General features: G+C 49.7%; 1 protein-coding gene across 1 annotated transcript in view; it reads right to left on the bottom strand.

Annotated features, from left to right (window-relative positions):
* Wtip (WT1 interacting protein) overlaps positions 1 to 16,810 on the bottom strand; it is a 23,554-nt gene that overhangs the window by 5,931 nt on the left and 813 nt on the right. The window contains exons 2-8 of the mRNA XM_028754202.1: positions 16,485 to 16,807; positions 9,396 to 9,497; positions 2,849 to 2,916; positions 2,647 to 2,709; positions 2,394 to 2,524; positions 1,290 to 1,341; positions 546 to 614 (exon numbers count right to left, since the gene is read on the bottom strand). Of these exons, the coding sequence (XP_028610035.1) occupies positions 546 to 614; positions 1,290 to 1,341; positions 2,394 to 2,524; positions 2,647 to 2,709; positions 2,849 to 2,916; positions 9,396 to 9,497; positions 16,485 to 16,807 (808 nt within the window). The remainder of the gene's footprint in view (positions 1 to 545; positions 615 to 1,289; positions 1,342 to 2,393; positions 2,525 to 2,646; positions 2,710 to 2,848; positions 2,917 to 9,395; positions 9,498 to 16,484; positions 16,808 to 16,810) is intronic.

Here is a 16,810-nt window from a genome sequence, read left to right as displayed (position 1 = left end):
CACACACGCACACACGCACACATACACATGCACACACACATGCACACACACACACGCACGCACACACACACATACACACACACACACACGCACGCACGCATACATACACACGCACACACACATGCACACACACACGCACACACGCACACATACACACACACACACACACACACACACAAAGTTTTCACTACCTCATCCTGTTAATTCGTATTCACTATATGAATCTTAGCCTGGGTGTTACCTCCTCCAAGAAAACTGACTTTTCCAAGGTCTTGACAACCCCCTTCAACAGCACACATCCCCTCACATGGACACTGCCAGGTCTAACTTCCCATCCTTTCTACTAAACACCCCACCTAGGAAAATGTGACTATCTGAAAGAGAAATGCGTACAGGTAGAGCATGTGTCCACGAGAAAGGAAAGGCCTGCTGGGACAAAGGCTTGTATGGAACAGAAGCCACAGGGAGGGTCCATGGACACCCAGGGCGAAGGGGCAGCAGTGTGTGGAAGGGGCTGTGGCACCTGTGTGTGAGCCTGGGCTTACCTCACAGTGGTAACATTCCACATGGTAGTCTCTGTCCATGGACACCACACGAATGGTTGTCTCACAGCCCTGGAGGAAAAGGCAGAGTTCACAGACGTTCTTCCTGGACCTGGAACACTATGACCTGTCCATCAGGACACACCTCTCTACAATATGCCACAGTCAGTGACGCTGGCAGGTGTCCAAGAGTGAATATGCATGTGCGCTGGGCATCTTCCCCAACCGGCATGTGACAATAAGAAAGTCACATGCGTTCTGGCTCACACACACTATCTTCACTTCTTCAGAGCCAGGGACTCCCACTACCAGTCCCGTTTCCTCAGAAGCTGACTTGGGCATATACAGTTCATGCAAAAAGACCCAATAATAAGAGAGACATAGGCCAAGGCCTCTCATCTGTTCCTCTGGCCCTAGGCCACCCAACGTCCACTGCAGAAGTGAATGACCCCAGTGAGCAGTCCTTTCCCCATTACAGCTAATGGACTACTGCAGGGACAAGCTAGAAGCATTACAGCTAATGGACTACTGCAGGGACAAGCTAGAAGCAGGCAGCTGCTTCCATGTAGTTCACCCAGGGCACACCTGTCTCAGCCCTGCCCAAACGCCCTGCATATTCCTCAGCCCTGAGGAATGAAAGCATGGCCATCTTCAACCACTCCTACTGTGGCCCAGGATCTGAGGCACGCTGGAGTAGACAGAGCCTCAGGGTCAAGCACCTGCTGCTTCCAGATGACATGTTCCTACCTGTGCAGGGAGGATGGGGCGGGCACAGGAGGCACATTTTGGTGCAAACACCCTGGAAGAATAGAGGAAAATGGGCATATGAGAAGGTGAGTGAGTAGAGGCAAGGGCACCAGCCCACCCACCTGCCCTCCTGTGTGGACACCGGTTGGTGCGGCTGGTGCAGCTTTTGCCTTCTTGGTGCCAACAGCTGATGTGGTTCCTATGTGCCTACTCCAGAATGGCTTCAGGCTCTCTCTAGACAGCTCCTTTGTATTCTCTGGCCCCTCACATCCACACCGAAGCCATCCCTAAGGTAGACCTCTGCTCTACCGTGAGTACCAAGTACAAATGCTGGTGGCATCAATCCCCAAACTCAACAGCAGCACAGGCCCAGAGCTGCCAGGCTGGAACCTGGAGCCACAGCATAGAAACCGTTTGGCTGCTCATATGATATCAGGGCTCTTCTCTCTTTAGAAGCAAAAAGCCAGACAGTCAGGTGAGCTCACTAGGAAGAAGAGGGTTATATGTAGGCAAAGGCAGGGAGCAAAGGCAGGCAGACTGGTGGCCAGACTACCCATGAGAAGGATCAGAAAGCACAAATGTGACTGCCCTGCCCTTCCAGTTGGATGTGAACCACCTCCTGGCTGGTGCTGGAACATCTGCTCCAAACATCTGTTTGGGGAGGCGCTGGAGCCTTCGGAGGTCGGCTTGGCTAGTGAAGGCGAATCACTAGCGGAAGGAGCTTAACTGTTACAGCTCAGTCCGGTTCTTTCCTGCTCTCTTCTTTCTGCCCCATCAAGAGTCCCATCTCCCTGCTCCTGTCACCAAAGCTAGAGCTGTCAACACCCAAAGCCACACCTTCAACACCAGGCCTGGCCTATCATGATGGACTGACATGTCTTCTGAAACTGTGAGCCAAAATAAACCTCTCCTCCTCACACTGTTCCGTGAAGGACTGTCACCACATGGGAAAAGTCACTAATACACCTACCCCAACAGCTGAGAAAACACAGACAGACAACCCCCCCAAAAAAGAAAAAGAAAAAAAAAGCAAGAACCAGAGAGGCAGAGGCAGGCAGGGAGGGCCACGCTGCGGGCCACACTGCTCCAGCAGGGGGGACTCACGTATGATAGTCTCTAACGCAGTAAATGTTGTTCTCCACATCCACAGTGAAGGGAACCCCATCCAGGCACTCGTTGCACACTGAGCAGCGGAAGCAGCCCGGGTGGTAGGACTTGCCAAGGGCCTGCAGAATCTGGGGAGGTACCAGAAGGTCAGTGCAGGTAGGACACTCAGCACCGCCCCCAGGAGGCTATGGAGCAGGGCCCTACCGGGTCTGGACAGGAGAGGGGTGGAGACCCCAGGAGACTTTCTCACCATCTCCATGATGAGGTGTCCACACACGCTACACTTGTCAGCTGTTTGCTGGAACCCGGAGTACTGAGAGGGGACACAGGATCCAGGACGTCACGTGACAAAGGGGCACTCACTGTCGCTGGCCTCAGGTCTGCATGTGAGTCCGAAGGAGGTTCCCGCCCTGCTCCCACCCAGCTTGGCCAGCAGCACAGTGGAGACTCACCAGGAAGTCCTCCTGGCAGTACACTTTCTCACCCACGTTATAGAAGGCCTTCCCGCGGAGCCGTCTCCCTGGAAGGTAAGGAGTGAAATGCTGCAACCAGGAACAGAGCCCGGCTTGGATCTCAGTACTCATCTCCGACCACCGTGAAAGGGACCCTGTAATGCCATGCTGCCGTTATAAACATTCCAAACCACAATGAGGGTTCGCACCTGTGAACCAGCATTCCAAAGGTGACAGCAGGACCCAGAAGTCTAAGGACAGCCTAGGCTACAGCCTAGGACCTGCCTTGAAAAGTTGGGTGTGATGACGCATGCCTGTAATCTTAGCACTTGGGATATGGAGGCAGGAGGAACCGAAGCTCTTGGCTACAAAGCCTCGCTGGAGGCCAGCCTGGGCTGTAAGACACCCCCTCTTACACAAAAACAAGTACTGCAGAAGAAACCAGAACAGTCAACAAAACTGTTGGGATACGGCAAATACTGGGAGGTCCCCTCTCCCACACCTCTGTCACCTGTACCGTCACCTCTCTAGTTCTCACCTGGCACTGCCATCTATCCGCAGGTGCCAGGAGCTACTAGCAACTAGAAGCAACTACAACCTGGTGAGGGTGCTTGTGAAAAATATGCAGCCGCATCAAGCACTTTGGTAAGATATTAAGTAGTTTTCCTCTTAAACAGCTTTGGAGCGGAGTGTGGTAGCCCACACCTATAATTTCAGATCTTAAGAGGCAGAAACAGTAAAAGTTCAAGGCCAGCTTGAGATATGAACACTCTGTTGAAAAAACCCCAGAGCTGGTGGCCCTGAATCCCCCAGTGAAGAGTTGGGGGCGTGGCTCAGTGGTAGATCCCTGTCTAGAATCCCCCAGTGAGGGACTGGGGGCATGGCTCAGTGGTAGAGCCCCTGCCTAGAATCCCCCAGTGAGGGGCTGGGGGCGTGGTTCAGTGGTAGAGCCCCTGCCTAGAATCCCCCAGTGAGGGGCTGGGGGCGTGGCTCAGTGGTAGAGCCCCTGCCTAGAATCCCCCAGTGAGGGGCTGGGGGCGTGGCTCAGTGGTAGAGCACCTGCCTAGGATCCCCCAGTGAGGGGCTGGTGTGTGGCTATAGGTTAGATTTCCAAGACCACAAAACAGGCAAAAAGATTCAGTCTTGGCGCTAGTGTATACTAATGAGACTTGTGGAATTAGTGGTGAGAGAGAATAGAAAGAAGTAAAGTTATCTACAATCACAGACATATTACCACATAGTTATCTATAAACACAATCATGATTGTGTTGCACAGAACACCAGTATTAACCCAATAACCCTACTAACTTTATTGTAATTGTAGGATGGGACTGAAGGCTGGCATATGAGAACCACATGAATTTGGGGGTTTTTGTTTGTTTGTTTGTTTTACAAGACACGGTTTCTCTGTGTAGCCCTGGTTGTCCTGGAACTTGCTCTGTAGACCAGACTGGCCTTGAACTTACAGAGATCCACCTTCCTCTGCCTCCTGAGTACTGGGATTAAAGGTGTGCTGCTGCTGCCACCACCACCACCACCACCGCCACCACCGCCACCACCGCCACCACCCGGCTCCAATGCATTTTTATTCTGGCAATCAATACTGGGAAAGTGAAGCTTCAGTTTTTAAAACTGCGCTTATGAAGCTGGAGAAGATGATGACGTATGACTGGACACTGCTCTTACAGAGGGCTCAAATTAGGTCCCCAGCACTCTCATTAGATGGCCCATAACTGGCTGTAACTCCAGCTGCAGGGAATCTGATACTGTCTTCTGGCCTTTGGTGACAGTAAACACACAGACACACAGGGACAAGCTATGCTGGCAGCAGCATGAAGACAGAAAGCAAGGCTGAGGGATTAAACAGGAAAATGTGGGTATGCTGCGTGCTATAAAACCAGACTCGGCCCAGAGAAATCTGAGAAGACACAGGTACAGATAGCTCGGCAGGGAGCCAACTTCCTAGCTCATTTTGCACATCTTGTTGGCAAAGCTGGCAGCTCTCAATCCGGTTTCTCTGTTTCAAGAATGTTTGCAGAGTAAACTCCTCAGGAGACAGAGAGCATGCCCCTTGGGGAGAGCGTAAGTTTGTTTGTTCTCCAGCATTGCAAAGATGAGATATGCCTCTGGGTCAAGGGTCAAGGAGATTTCCAGACGGCCTACTGTAAAATGTTGGGGTTCCTCAAGCTCTGGGTGGTAGGGCTTGCTGGAGTTCCAGCTTCTCCAGAAGCTGAGGCGAGAGGCTTGTTGAACCAGGAAGTTTGAGGTCCTGCTGGACAGCATAACGATCCCACCTCAAAAAAAAATTTTTTTTTTAATTATAATTCCTAAACTTGAGGTTTTTAAGGTTTGCCACAGAGGCAGAGTGTGCAGCATCTACCCGGATCGCGTCCCATCCCGTGAGAATCAAGGGCCAATCGGAGTGGGAAGTACAGGTGAAGACTCTGACCCAGAAGGAGGTGTCTCCTGCCGGCATCATGAAGAAGAGGGGGCTCACATGCAAGTGCGCTGGACCCTCCCCAGCTCACAACAGCCGTGGTCACTTCCAGATGCTACCCAAACTCAGCATCATTTATTTTCTGTAGAAATCGATTTTAAAGGAGGTGATGAGGGGGGCTGGGGTGGTGGTTCAGTCAGTGAAGTACTCACACATACATGTGGCCGAGTTCAGTCTCCAGCATCTACATAAAAAGCCAAGTATGGTGGCATCCCATTGTAATCCCAGTACTGAGGAGGTAGAGACAGGGGTACTTGCAGCTTGCTGGCCAGGTACACTGGTCTAATTGGCAAGCCTCTGGTCCCAGTGAGAGACCCTGCCTCAGGTCCCATTGAGAGACCCTGCCTCAAAAAAAAAAAAAAAAATTCCAAGAAACATTACCTGGGGCTGACCTCTGTACACATACAACTCTAAAATGAAATTGTTACCAACATAAACACAAACAACCTAAATTGACTGGGATTGCTCACACCTGTTATCCCATCACGCAAAAATCGATGAACTGGGCTTAGACAAAATCTAACATTTCTTAAGAAAAGAATCACCAAAATAGTTTTAAAATCATACTTAGAGAAATTACTCAGAAAACATACATCTGCCAAATAATTTGGGCCTAAATGTTTGTCAGTAAACTTCTACAACTCAGTAATTAAAACGCAAATAATCAGGAGGCAGAGGCAAGTCTGTGAGCTTGAGGCCAGCCTGGTCTACATAACAAGTTCCAGGCCAGCCAGAGCTAGCTAGGTAGCTATAGCGACCCTGCCTCGACAACAAAAAACTGAAAACACGGGTTCAAAGACGGCTCAGTGGCTAAGAGCACATATTATTCTTGCAGAAAACCTGAGTTCAGTTTCCAGCATCCACAAGGGATGGCTCCCAGTCACCTGTTAACTCCTGCTCCAGAGGATCTGACCCCTTTGTCCTCCCTGGGCACCTGTGCTCACAAATGTATAGTCCCCACTTCAAAACATGCACACACGCACAATGATTAAAAATAAAACCCCAAACGAAAAAGCAAATAATTCCCAATTCTATTTAAAAAAAATAAGCAAAAGCTTTGAACAGATTTCCCCCAGAAAATATATACTAGGCTGGCAAAATGTCCCAGCAACAAAGATGCTTGCTGCCACGGCTGACAGGTTAACCTGAGTTTGATCCCTGGAACCACATAAGGGAGGAGAGAACTGATTCCTTCGAGTTTTGTTCCGTCTCCTGACATACATGCAAGCACACAGGCATGCATGCACACATAATAAAAATATAAGTATTTTTTTTAAAAAAGATGTATTAATGGCCAAAAAAGCAAACAATAAGATGTTCCCTGGAAATGACATATTAAACTCACGATGGGATCCCACCCAACAGAACAGTTACTTAGAAAGGCATCAGCGCCAATTATTGGCAGATGTGCAGAACAGTGTGACTCAGGTTTCTAAGGCAACTGCCAATAGTACAGTTCCTTCCTAGGGAAGACAATTTGGCAGCTAAACATACACACACTCTATGACTAGAAAACCCTACTCCTTGCAATTTACCCAAAGGAAATGAAAACATGCGGACGAATAAACTCTACAGGAGAGTTCGCCGCAGTCTAGTGTCTATCAGCAATTACACAGAGAAACAGGCTGTGAGCTGTTCACAGTGGATTTCTGTCTGACAGTCAGGTGTACGTCACTGACACATACAAAGATTAAAAGAAAAATGACTACCCTGAGAACAGCTGCCCTAAGGCTAAAGCCAAATCTAAGGGCTGATGACAGCCGGAGGACAGTTCTGCCTCAGCCCGATTTGTCTCAGGAGTTGTAGTGTCCTCAATAGCTAAAAGCTTCCCGGGAATGGTGAATGAATTCAACCCAGAGGCAATTCATTTTCTATACAAGTCTGGAGAGCACAGCTCCAGCTAACCAGCAGCTCCTAGTGGCCGCTCAACAGAAAGCTGGATTTAAGGTCACACTGAAGGAGAACGAAATATTCTGAGGTTATAGTTGGATAAGGCCAAATAAGAGAGATTAAAAAGGGGGGGGGGCTGGAGAGGTGGCTCAGCAGTTAAGAGCACTGACTGCTCTTCCAGAGGTCCTGAGTTCAACTTCCAGCAACCACATGGTGGCTCACAGCCATCTGTAATGGGACCAGATGCCTTTCTGGTGTGTCTGAAGAGAGCCACAGTGTACTCATACACATAAAATAAATCTTTTTTTTTAACGTGTATGTGTGCATGTTCTAGTGAAGGCCAGAGGTTAATACTGGATGTCTGCCTTAATTGTAACCCATCTGACTCTTTTAGACAGAATCTCTCCCTGACCTTGGAGCTCACCAATTTGGCAGATAAGCTGGCCAGCGAGACCCTGGGATCCTTCTGTCTCCACCTCCCTAGCCCTGGGATCACAGTTACCACAGCTTTTTTTACACGGATCCTGGGGCTCAAACTCAGATTCTCTTCCTTGTGCAGTAAACACTTCACTGATGAGTCATCTCCTGCCCCACCCCTCCTTCCCTTTATTTTAAAGAAAATCTTTTTTAAAAAGCAATTAAAAGCCGGGCGGTGGTGGCGCACGCCTTTAATCCCAGCACTTGAGAGGCAGAGGCAGGCGGATTTCTGAGTTCGAGAGTTCGAGGCTAGCCTGGTCTACAGAGTGAGTTCCAGGACAGCTAGGGGTACACAGAGAAACCCTGTCTCGAAAAAAACTTTTAAAAAAAAGGGCAATTAAAAATGGATCTAAGCATAGTACACTTGAATCTTCTGTGGACAACATTAATACAGTGGGAATAAGACAAACACGGATTACTGACTTAACCAAAGGATGGTGGAATGTGAGGCCTAAGAGGGATTTTTTTACCTTACAGTAAAGTAGACTGACTGGTCTAAACAGAGCCCTGGAGCAATGGTAGTGCACCTTCAATGCACAAGGGTGGGCCTGCTGTTTCTTTCTGAGGAAAGGTCTCTCTATGTCACCTGGGCTAGCCTTAAACTCGGCTTCTACCTCAGCCTCCCGACTGTCAGTATCACAGGCATGAACAACTGTCTTCATGTCTTCACAGTCTCCCGAAAGCAGCTTTATTTTGACTCAATGCTAGGCATTATACTGTGTGTGGCTGGTTTTGTGTGCCAACTTAACACAAGTTAGAGTCATCAGAGAGGAAGGAGCCTCAGATGAGGAAATGCCTCCATGACACCCATCTGTAAGGCATTTTCTCAATTAGTGATCACTGCGGGAGGGCCCAATCCATTATGGGCGGTACCATCCCTGAGCTGGTGGTCCTGGTTTCTATAAGAAGGTAGGCTGAACAAGCCATGGGGGGCAATCCAGTAAGCGGCACCCCTCCACGGCCTCTGCATCGGCTCCTGCCTCCAGGTTCCTGCCCCGTTTGAGTTCCTGTCCTGACTTCCTTCAATAATGAACCGCAATATGGAAGTGTACACCAAATAAACCCATTTCTTTCCTACTTGCTCTTTAGTCATGGTGTTTCACTGCAGCAACAGAAACTCTAAGATACACTGTGATTGATACACACACACACACTCACGCGCACGCACACACACACACCTCAAAATATCCCATGCAGGGGATGAAGATGGCTTTAGTACCTAAGAACATCTGCTGCTCTTACACAGGACCTCAAGTTCACTTTGAACACCCACATGGTGACACACCCATTTACAACCCCAGTTCCAGGGCATCCAACAGCCACACATGGTGCACATTCATGCACACAGGCAAAGCATTCATACACATAAAGTAAAATAAACAAATCAAAAAAAAAAACATTTAAAAACATGAACATCATGTGCAGCCAGGTTCAAGCTCCCTCACCCCATGGCCCATCCCTCCCAGGCAAAGCAGTGCTCTGTGTGGACAGAGCAACCATGGCCAAGGACTGGAGAGGAGCCTGAGAGCCAGGCCCAGAAACCAAGAGGCTACAAACCATGTGCACAGGGAGAATGTGTGACTGTGGCAACCTCCTTCTGCCTCAGAGCTGAGTGTTTCCTCCGGCTGAGACTTGAGTGCAAGGGAGGGAGAGAGGCAGAGGGGATGGCTGGGTGTTACCTACCGCAGGAGTCACAGATGAAGCAGTCGGTATGATACAGGCTCCCCATCGCCTGGCACGCCTGCCTCGCTCCGTAGATACCAAGCCCACACTTGATGCAAATGCCTGTGAGGGAGGGGCAGGAAAGCAGCGGCTGGTACTAAGCACCACAGAGCTGGGTGGCCACCTGCCTGACCCTCCCAAGCTGACCTCCCAAGGCCATTGTCACCAGGTCCCTAACAGTTAACATGCAGCTACAGGAACACTCGCTGCTCTAAGTCAAATGTGCGAGGTCCCCCACAGGCTCATGTTTTAAGCACCTGGCTGGTGGCACTCTTTTGAAAAGTAGGGACATGGTGCCTGGCTGCAGGTACAGGCCACTCGTACCAGGTCTGGAGGAGGCAGTTCAACTCTGCTTTTTGGTGCAAACGTTCCTCTTTCTAATCCACTGAGACATGAGACCCTGCCCTCAAGCCCTTGCCATTACCAACAGGGCAGCACCAACCAGCATGCCTTCCTTGTCACGTTACACAGTACAAAGTCAAAGTCACTTCTTCCTTGAAGTGGTTTCAGCCAGGGAGCTGGCCAGTGACCACAAAGGCACCATATACCAACAGCACTTGGGGTCAGCTACTGCTATCTGAGCATCCGAAGGGCTTCACAGAGCACAGACAGCGCCTGCCTGACATCTGCCATCAGCTATGAATGACTTCAGCATTAGACCTAGAAACAGCACTCCACGCCCCTCCACCTCCAACTGAGACAACCTTCCTGCTGCCTCTGAACTAAATCCTACTCTTCAAAATAAATCCGCACACCACACAGGTACACTCAAAGGCATCAGTGTCCTTGACAGATGTCCTTTCCCCATCTGTACAAGATTCACATATTCCCTAGGCCATTCCACAGACAAGACGGCCTGCTGCCTGCTTGCTGTAGTGCAGAAAAAACCCCAGCCCCAAGGACGGAGTATTCCAACGGAGGGACACACAACACAAGTTACACAATGTCAGATGATGCACACCTGTGACCCCAGTAATCAGGAGACCTAGGCAAGAGGATAGTTCAAAGTTCCAGGCCAGCCTGGGCTACACAGCAAGCTGGAGGCTAGCTGACAGTCTATTTGGAGATGCTCTCTCAAACAACAACCACCAAAAAACAACAGTGATGATGATGGTGGCAATGTCAGACGGAACCAAATGCTGTAGAGAAAAGTAAGGCTCATAAAGAATAAATCAAGGGGCTGGAGAGGCAGCTTCGTGGTTAAAACTCAACTCCCAGCACCCACTTACTTCACACCCATCCATAACTCCAGCTTCAGAGGGTCCAACGCCCTCTTTTGACCTCTGGGGGGCACCAGGCATGCAAGTGGTGCACATACCTACATAGATGCAGGCAAAGCACTCATACATAAATCAATCAAAACAGAAAATAAACACACATGGCTGAGGAGATGGCTCAGTGGTTAAGAACACTTCCCAGTACACACATGGCCTCTCACAACCACTGAAACTCCAGTTCCAGAGCATCAGACACCCTCTTCTGGCCTCCTCAGTCATTGCATACACACAGTGCACATACAGGTAAGTAGGCACACGCGCGCGCGCACACACACACACACACACACACATACAGGTAGTAAGCACACACACTCACACACATACAGGTAAGTAGGCACACATACTCACACAGCAATAAAAGTAAAAATAAATAAAATTTTACAAAGGATCTTTAAAAAACTAAATAATTCTTTGACACTTGGGCGTGGTGACACATGCCTGTAATTCCATTACTTAGAAGACAGGCCAGCTACATGATAATGTAGAGGCCAGTGTGGGCTATACAAGAACTCATTTCAAACAAAATGAAGAATCAATCTAGGCCAGGTATGTTGATATATGCCTCTAGTAAACTAGGACCATCTCAGGTTCAGGGTCAGTCTGGGCTCCATGGAAAGTTCCAGAAAAGCACAGCTGCATAACATGATCTGGTCTATAAACTCATAAATCTAGGGACTTAGGGTTTCAGCTTAGTGGCAGAGCATGTCTGACATGTGAGGCCCACCCACCCACACACCTGGAGGTGTGTGATTTTTACACAGGATGGTGAGGGAGGGCCCTCTGTAGTCTCTACACCATGAGCTGAAAGGACAGTACTTTCTTTGCAGGGATCTGGGGATACTGGATGGAACTGGGGACCACTCTGGCAGGTTAGATTGGGGGAGGGGACAGAGGACTAAGCAGCAGTGTTAAGAGGCCTGGCTCCAAGCCTTGTACACTGTCAGCCCAGGTGTCCAGGAGGCCCAAAAGGCAGCTCTCTTCAGTTACTCAGTATCTCTGGTTGTTTGCATGAGAAAGGCCCCATAAGTTTATGTGTTTGAATACATGATCCCCAATTAGTGAAACTATTTGGGAAGGATCGGGAGGTGTGGCCTTGCTGAAGAAGGTGTATCACTGGGAGGGGTTTGACGTTTCAAAAACTCAGGCCGGCCCCAGTGTGTTTTCTCTGTCTCCTGCTTTCAAATCATAACGTGAGCTCTCAGTCGGTTGTGGTGGTATTGCCTTTAATCCCAGCACTCAGAAGACAGACACAGGCAGATCCCTGTGAGTTCCAGGCCGGCCTGATTCACATGGTGAGTTCCAGGACAGCCAAGGCTGGTAGAGACCCTGTTTCACCAAACATACAAACAAACAAACCAATGCTGTGAACTCTTAGCTGTCCTATGACGATGCCTTTGCTTCGCCATCATGTACTCTAAGCCTCTGCTTTAATGCAGGGCCTAGGGAAGTAGACTCAGGTCAGGTTTAGTAGAAAAGGCAGTAACACAAGGAGTCATCTCACCAGCCCTCTTTGCACTGGTCCAGCTAGCTTCTTTTTTTTTTCTTTTTTTTTCTTCTTTTTTTTGTTTTTGTTTTTTTTTTTCTGAGACAGGGTTTCTCTGTGTAGCCCTGGCTGTCCTGGAACTCACTCTGTAGACCAGGCTGGCCTCGAACTCAGAAATCTGCCTGCCTCTGCCTCCCAAGTGCTGGGATTAAAGGCGTGCACCACCACTGCCTGGCACTCCAGCTAGCTTCTGTACTGTAGGTTTAAGCACTCTCAATCTGTCTCCCAAGCGTCATGTGTTAGGCTATGGCGCCACCACACCTGGTCTGTTCCCTCATCTTGACTCCACTCCTTTTCTTCAGTCCTGATTCAGGGTGTAATGTGCATGCTATGCAGGCCCCAATAATCCCCCCACACACACATACACTATCAGACTTCTCTTCCTGGAGTAAAAGAAGGCTTCTCTCCTGTCTTCTCCCCCCCTTACCAGCTATGAGAACTAGACTTTTCCTTTCACTTGACTAAATCACAGAAATCAACACTGGAAGTTGGGGGTAGGGAGGCCAGACATGGTAGTGTACACTTTTAATTCCAGCACTTGGGAGGCAGAGGCCAGCACATTCCTACGACTTTGAGGCCAGCCAAGGCTAGGTATCAAGATGCTGTCTCAAAATATTAAAAAAAAAAAAAAAGGGGGGGGGGTGTCTGGAGAACACTGGTTAAGAGCACTGGCTGACTGGCTGCTCTTGAAAAAGGACTGGCTGGGGTTTGATTCCCAACACCAAAATGGATGCTCACGACCACGTGTAACTCCAGTTCCAGGGAATCTGACCCCATCTTCTGACTTCTGTGGGCACTAGGCACACACATGGTACATAATACATACATGCAAGCAAAATATTCATACATAAAAAAAATTAATAGCCAGGTGGTGGTGGCGCACGCCTTTAATCCCAGCACTTGGGAGGCAGAGGCAGGTGGATTTCTGAGTTCGAGGCCAGCCTGGTCTACAGAGTGAGTTCCAGGACACCCAGGGCTATACAGAGAAACCCTGTCTCAAAAAAACAAAAAAAAAAACAAAACAAAAAAAAACAAAAACAAAAAAATGAAGTCAGAGAAAGCAGAATGGTACCCTCTCAGGTGGCGGACTGGCCGTGTACTGGGGCATGGAGGAAGAAACAGGAAGCCAGGCCACAAAGACTGCACTTGGGGACCTCAGTATTCTGAGTAAAATGAGAAGCAGGATGGGCGTCAGGAGACCAGAAGGCTGTTGAGGGAACATAAAAGCAAAGTGACTGGGCTAAGATCAACACACAAAGTCCTACAAACCCACTGAGGCCAAAAACAGGCCAGTGAAATGGCTCAGAGTGTCTTGCAGCTAAGCCTGACAATCTGGGTTCAAGCCTCAAAACCTACATAATAAAGGAAAAGAAGCAATTCCCACAAGTTAGTCTCTGATCTCTATATACATGTTACAACATTCACGTGTCTACACACACACACACACACACACACACACACACACACAAACTAGGAGTCACTCCAGCAATTCAGAGTGGACAGAGTAGAGGTCCGTGAAGAATCAAACAGGAGCTGGAACCAAAGGCTGCTAAGAGAAGCAAAAACAGAATATGGGCTAAGAGTCCTAGCAATAGACGGTGTTCAGGGGCCTGAGGCTGTTGGCCTCCATTAGACAGCCACACTGGGGAGAAGGCAGAGTGTTCAAATACACAATGGCACAGGGGTACCAAGAGGTCAGCTGACACGGAGCCTAGGAAGGAGAGAGCCGGGGATGGCATGTGCCTATAATCCCAGCACCTGGGAGGCTCAAGCAGGAAGAGCTCAAGGCTAACCTAGGCTAAGACTCTGGGAGGCTGAAGCAGGAAGAGCTCAGGGCTAACCTAGGCTGAGACTATGGCCTTTAAATCAAACTTTAAAATGAAATTAACAGATTTTTGTTTTCTGTTTTGCTGTCCAGGTCTCATTTTGTAGCACAGGTTGGCCTGGAATGCATAATCCTTCTGCTTCAGTTTTCCAAATGCTTGGATGACAGCTGTTTACCACACCTAGAAACTGACATTTTTGTAACTCAAAAACATCAACTGTCACCAGAAACTTAGTATAACCAAAATTGCCCATATTTTTAAAAACCAGGGAAAAAAGGTATATTTTTGGTTTAGGGAGTGAGAGCTAGCATTTAGAGCAGGTATGGTGGATCAAACCTGTAATCCCAGCATTCAGGAAGGCTGAGGCAGGAAGATGGTTACTTGGAGGTCAGGTTGGTATACAGAGTGAGACCTCATCTAAAAAGGGGGGTCTGAGGATAGACTAAGCCTTGCATGCATGAAGCCCCAGGTTCCAGCCTCATCACCCCAGAATCTAGCTGTGGTGGTGCACACCTGCAATCCCAGTGCCTGGGGTGAAGGCAAAAGATAAAGGCTGTCCTTGGCTACAGAGCACACTCTGCACTAGATGAGACCTTACTCGGAGAAGGGAACCTCTATAGTCAACCAGCTCAGTTTCCAGTGCAGCTAAAGGCGCTAAAGCTGGGCCCTCGAGGCTCTTTACAGAGAATCGTCACCTCCAGCAGTGTCTGGCTATCAGTGCCTTTACTTCTACATTAAATACCCAGGGTAACACAGAGACTTGAGAGTGGCCATAGGGGCCAACGGAGAGACCAATGCCCAGCCTCTAAGTGTGCACCTGCCAGAAGATGATCAGATGCTCAATCAAGAGCACACAGAGTATCCGGGTGAGATGTCCCAGTGTGGCTCCTGGCAGGAGGCCAGTTTCTCACTCATCTCCTACTCCCAGGCCGTTTACAGCAGCCAGCGCCTCGGCTAAACCAAGATTCCCCATCCTGACTTCTCACTTCCATCAAACACCTCATTCCAAAGTCAGGCCACTCTTTGGCCCACACACGTCCTTGGCCATCCTGGGCTACAACCTTCTCATACCCTCACTTTCTTCCTCCACACTGGAATGCACCCACGTGACCTGCTAAGGTGCAGCCTCTACTCCCCTAAGATCTACTTCAAAGCAACCAGGAGCTGCTAGCTCTATTGAAGGCGAGGCAGCTCAAAACCAGCCACCCTGTCTCAGGCTTGCTAACCGTGCGCATCCCCGAGCCAGGAGCATCACTCCCTCTACCTGACTCACCTAATGTTGTGCCAAGGAAAGCCACCAGACTTTAGGGCCTTGCTAACACATGGGATTTCTTTACCAGGGCTGTCAGGAGTCAGATTCCCTTTCTTCAGTATTTAATGGTATAAAGTTCATTTTCCGTTGCCACTTTTTGAAGCACAGTCTATGTACTCTTGACTGGTTTGGAACTACATGCAGACCAGGCTGGCTTTCAACTATCCTACTGTTCTTGAATCCCCAGTGCAGGGATCACAGATCTGTACCAACCATGCCAAGCTAAAGGGTAAAGTCTGAATATGTATTTTTCTTTGAATTTTTTTTTTCTATATACGTGTAACCAGCTGTAAGGCTGGTTTGTGGGTTTGTTTATTTGCTTTGCTGGGAAACAAACCTAGGACAGTGACAGACTCTATCACAGAGCTACACCCCTAGCTCAGTATTCCTGTAGGAAATATCCTGGATATTCGATCTAGCCCGGAGAAGCCTGCAATGTTTAGTCCTGTGGCCTCACACAGTCTCACCTGCAGCCACTACCAGCACTAAGCCTCCCGTCACACAGAGTACCCAGGGAATCCCATCTTTCTGTCCCTATCCACGGCTCACAGTTAGAAGCAGAGGGTCACTTCCGTTCTGCTTTTCATCAAACATTAGTAGTGGTAATGCTAAGCGTGAAGAACAACAATGCCCAGCAAAAGGCGATGAACAACGGGTTAGCAGTAAGAGCTTGGTGCTCTTGCAGAAGATTCAAGTTCCGTTCCCAACACCCACCGGCTGCTTGCTACTCCAGTTCCAAAGGATTTGTCTGACACCTTCTGACTTTCCAGGGTACTTTCACATACACCTAAGTAAATCTTTTGCAGAATCCGTATGTCTCTAATCCTAGCACTCCAGAGACAGGGGTAGGAAGATTAACTGTGAGTTCCAGGCCAGCCAAAGCTACAGAGTGAAACCTTGTCTCTAAGTAAATAACTTTTTTTTTTTAAGGGTTCAGAAAATACCTTAGGCTGTCAGTCTGATTTTGTCTGACTCCCCGCCTCAAGTCAGGAAGCGCCGGGCGTCTCCGCATCCGTGGAAGGAGAACAGCCCTTACCAGAGCCTCGAGCACCCCGGACCCCCGAATCCGGACCCCGGCCCGCGCACGCTCACCGAAGTAGTCTCGCGCCGTGCGTGCCTCGAGCGCGCGCTCCAGTTCCCGCGTGAGCGCCTCCAGCCGCCGCTCGGCCGCACTCGGGCCGCCCTCCCGGCCCGGGGGCAGCGGCAGCGACGGCAACGGGAAGGGGAACTGGGCAGGCTCTGGAGAGCGGGCGGGAGCGGGGCCGACGCCGGGCGGCAGCAGGTCTGCACAGGCGCCCGCCGAGCCGCGGGAGCCCAGGCTGGACACGCTGGAGCGCGCGCTGCCCCCCGACGGCGGCCCGGGGCCGGGAGCGTGGCGCTGGTCGTAGCCCAGGCTGATACCGCTGGAGCGCGCGCTG

The sequence above is a fragment of the Grammomys surdaster genome, unplaced genomic scaffold, assembly GCF_004785775.1.
Source record: "Grammomys surdaster isolate TR1022 unplaced genomic scaffold, NIH_TR_1.0 125984, whole genome shotgun sequence".
Lineage (NCBI taxonomy): Eukaryota > Metazoa > Chordata > Mammalia > Rodentia > Muridae > Grammomys > Grammomys surdaster.
This window is presented reverse-complemented; position numbering and strand designations above follow the sequence as displayed.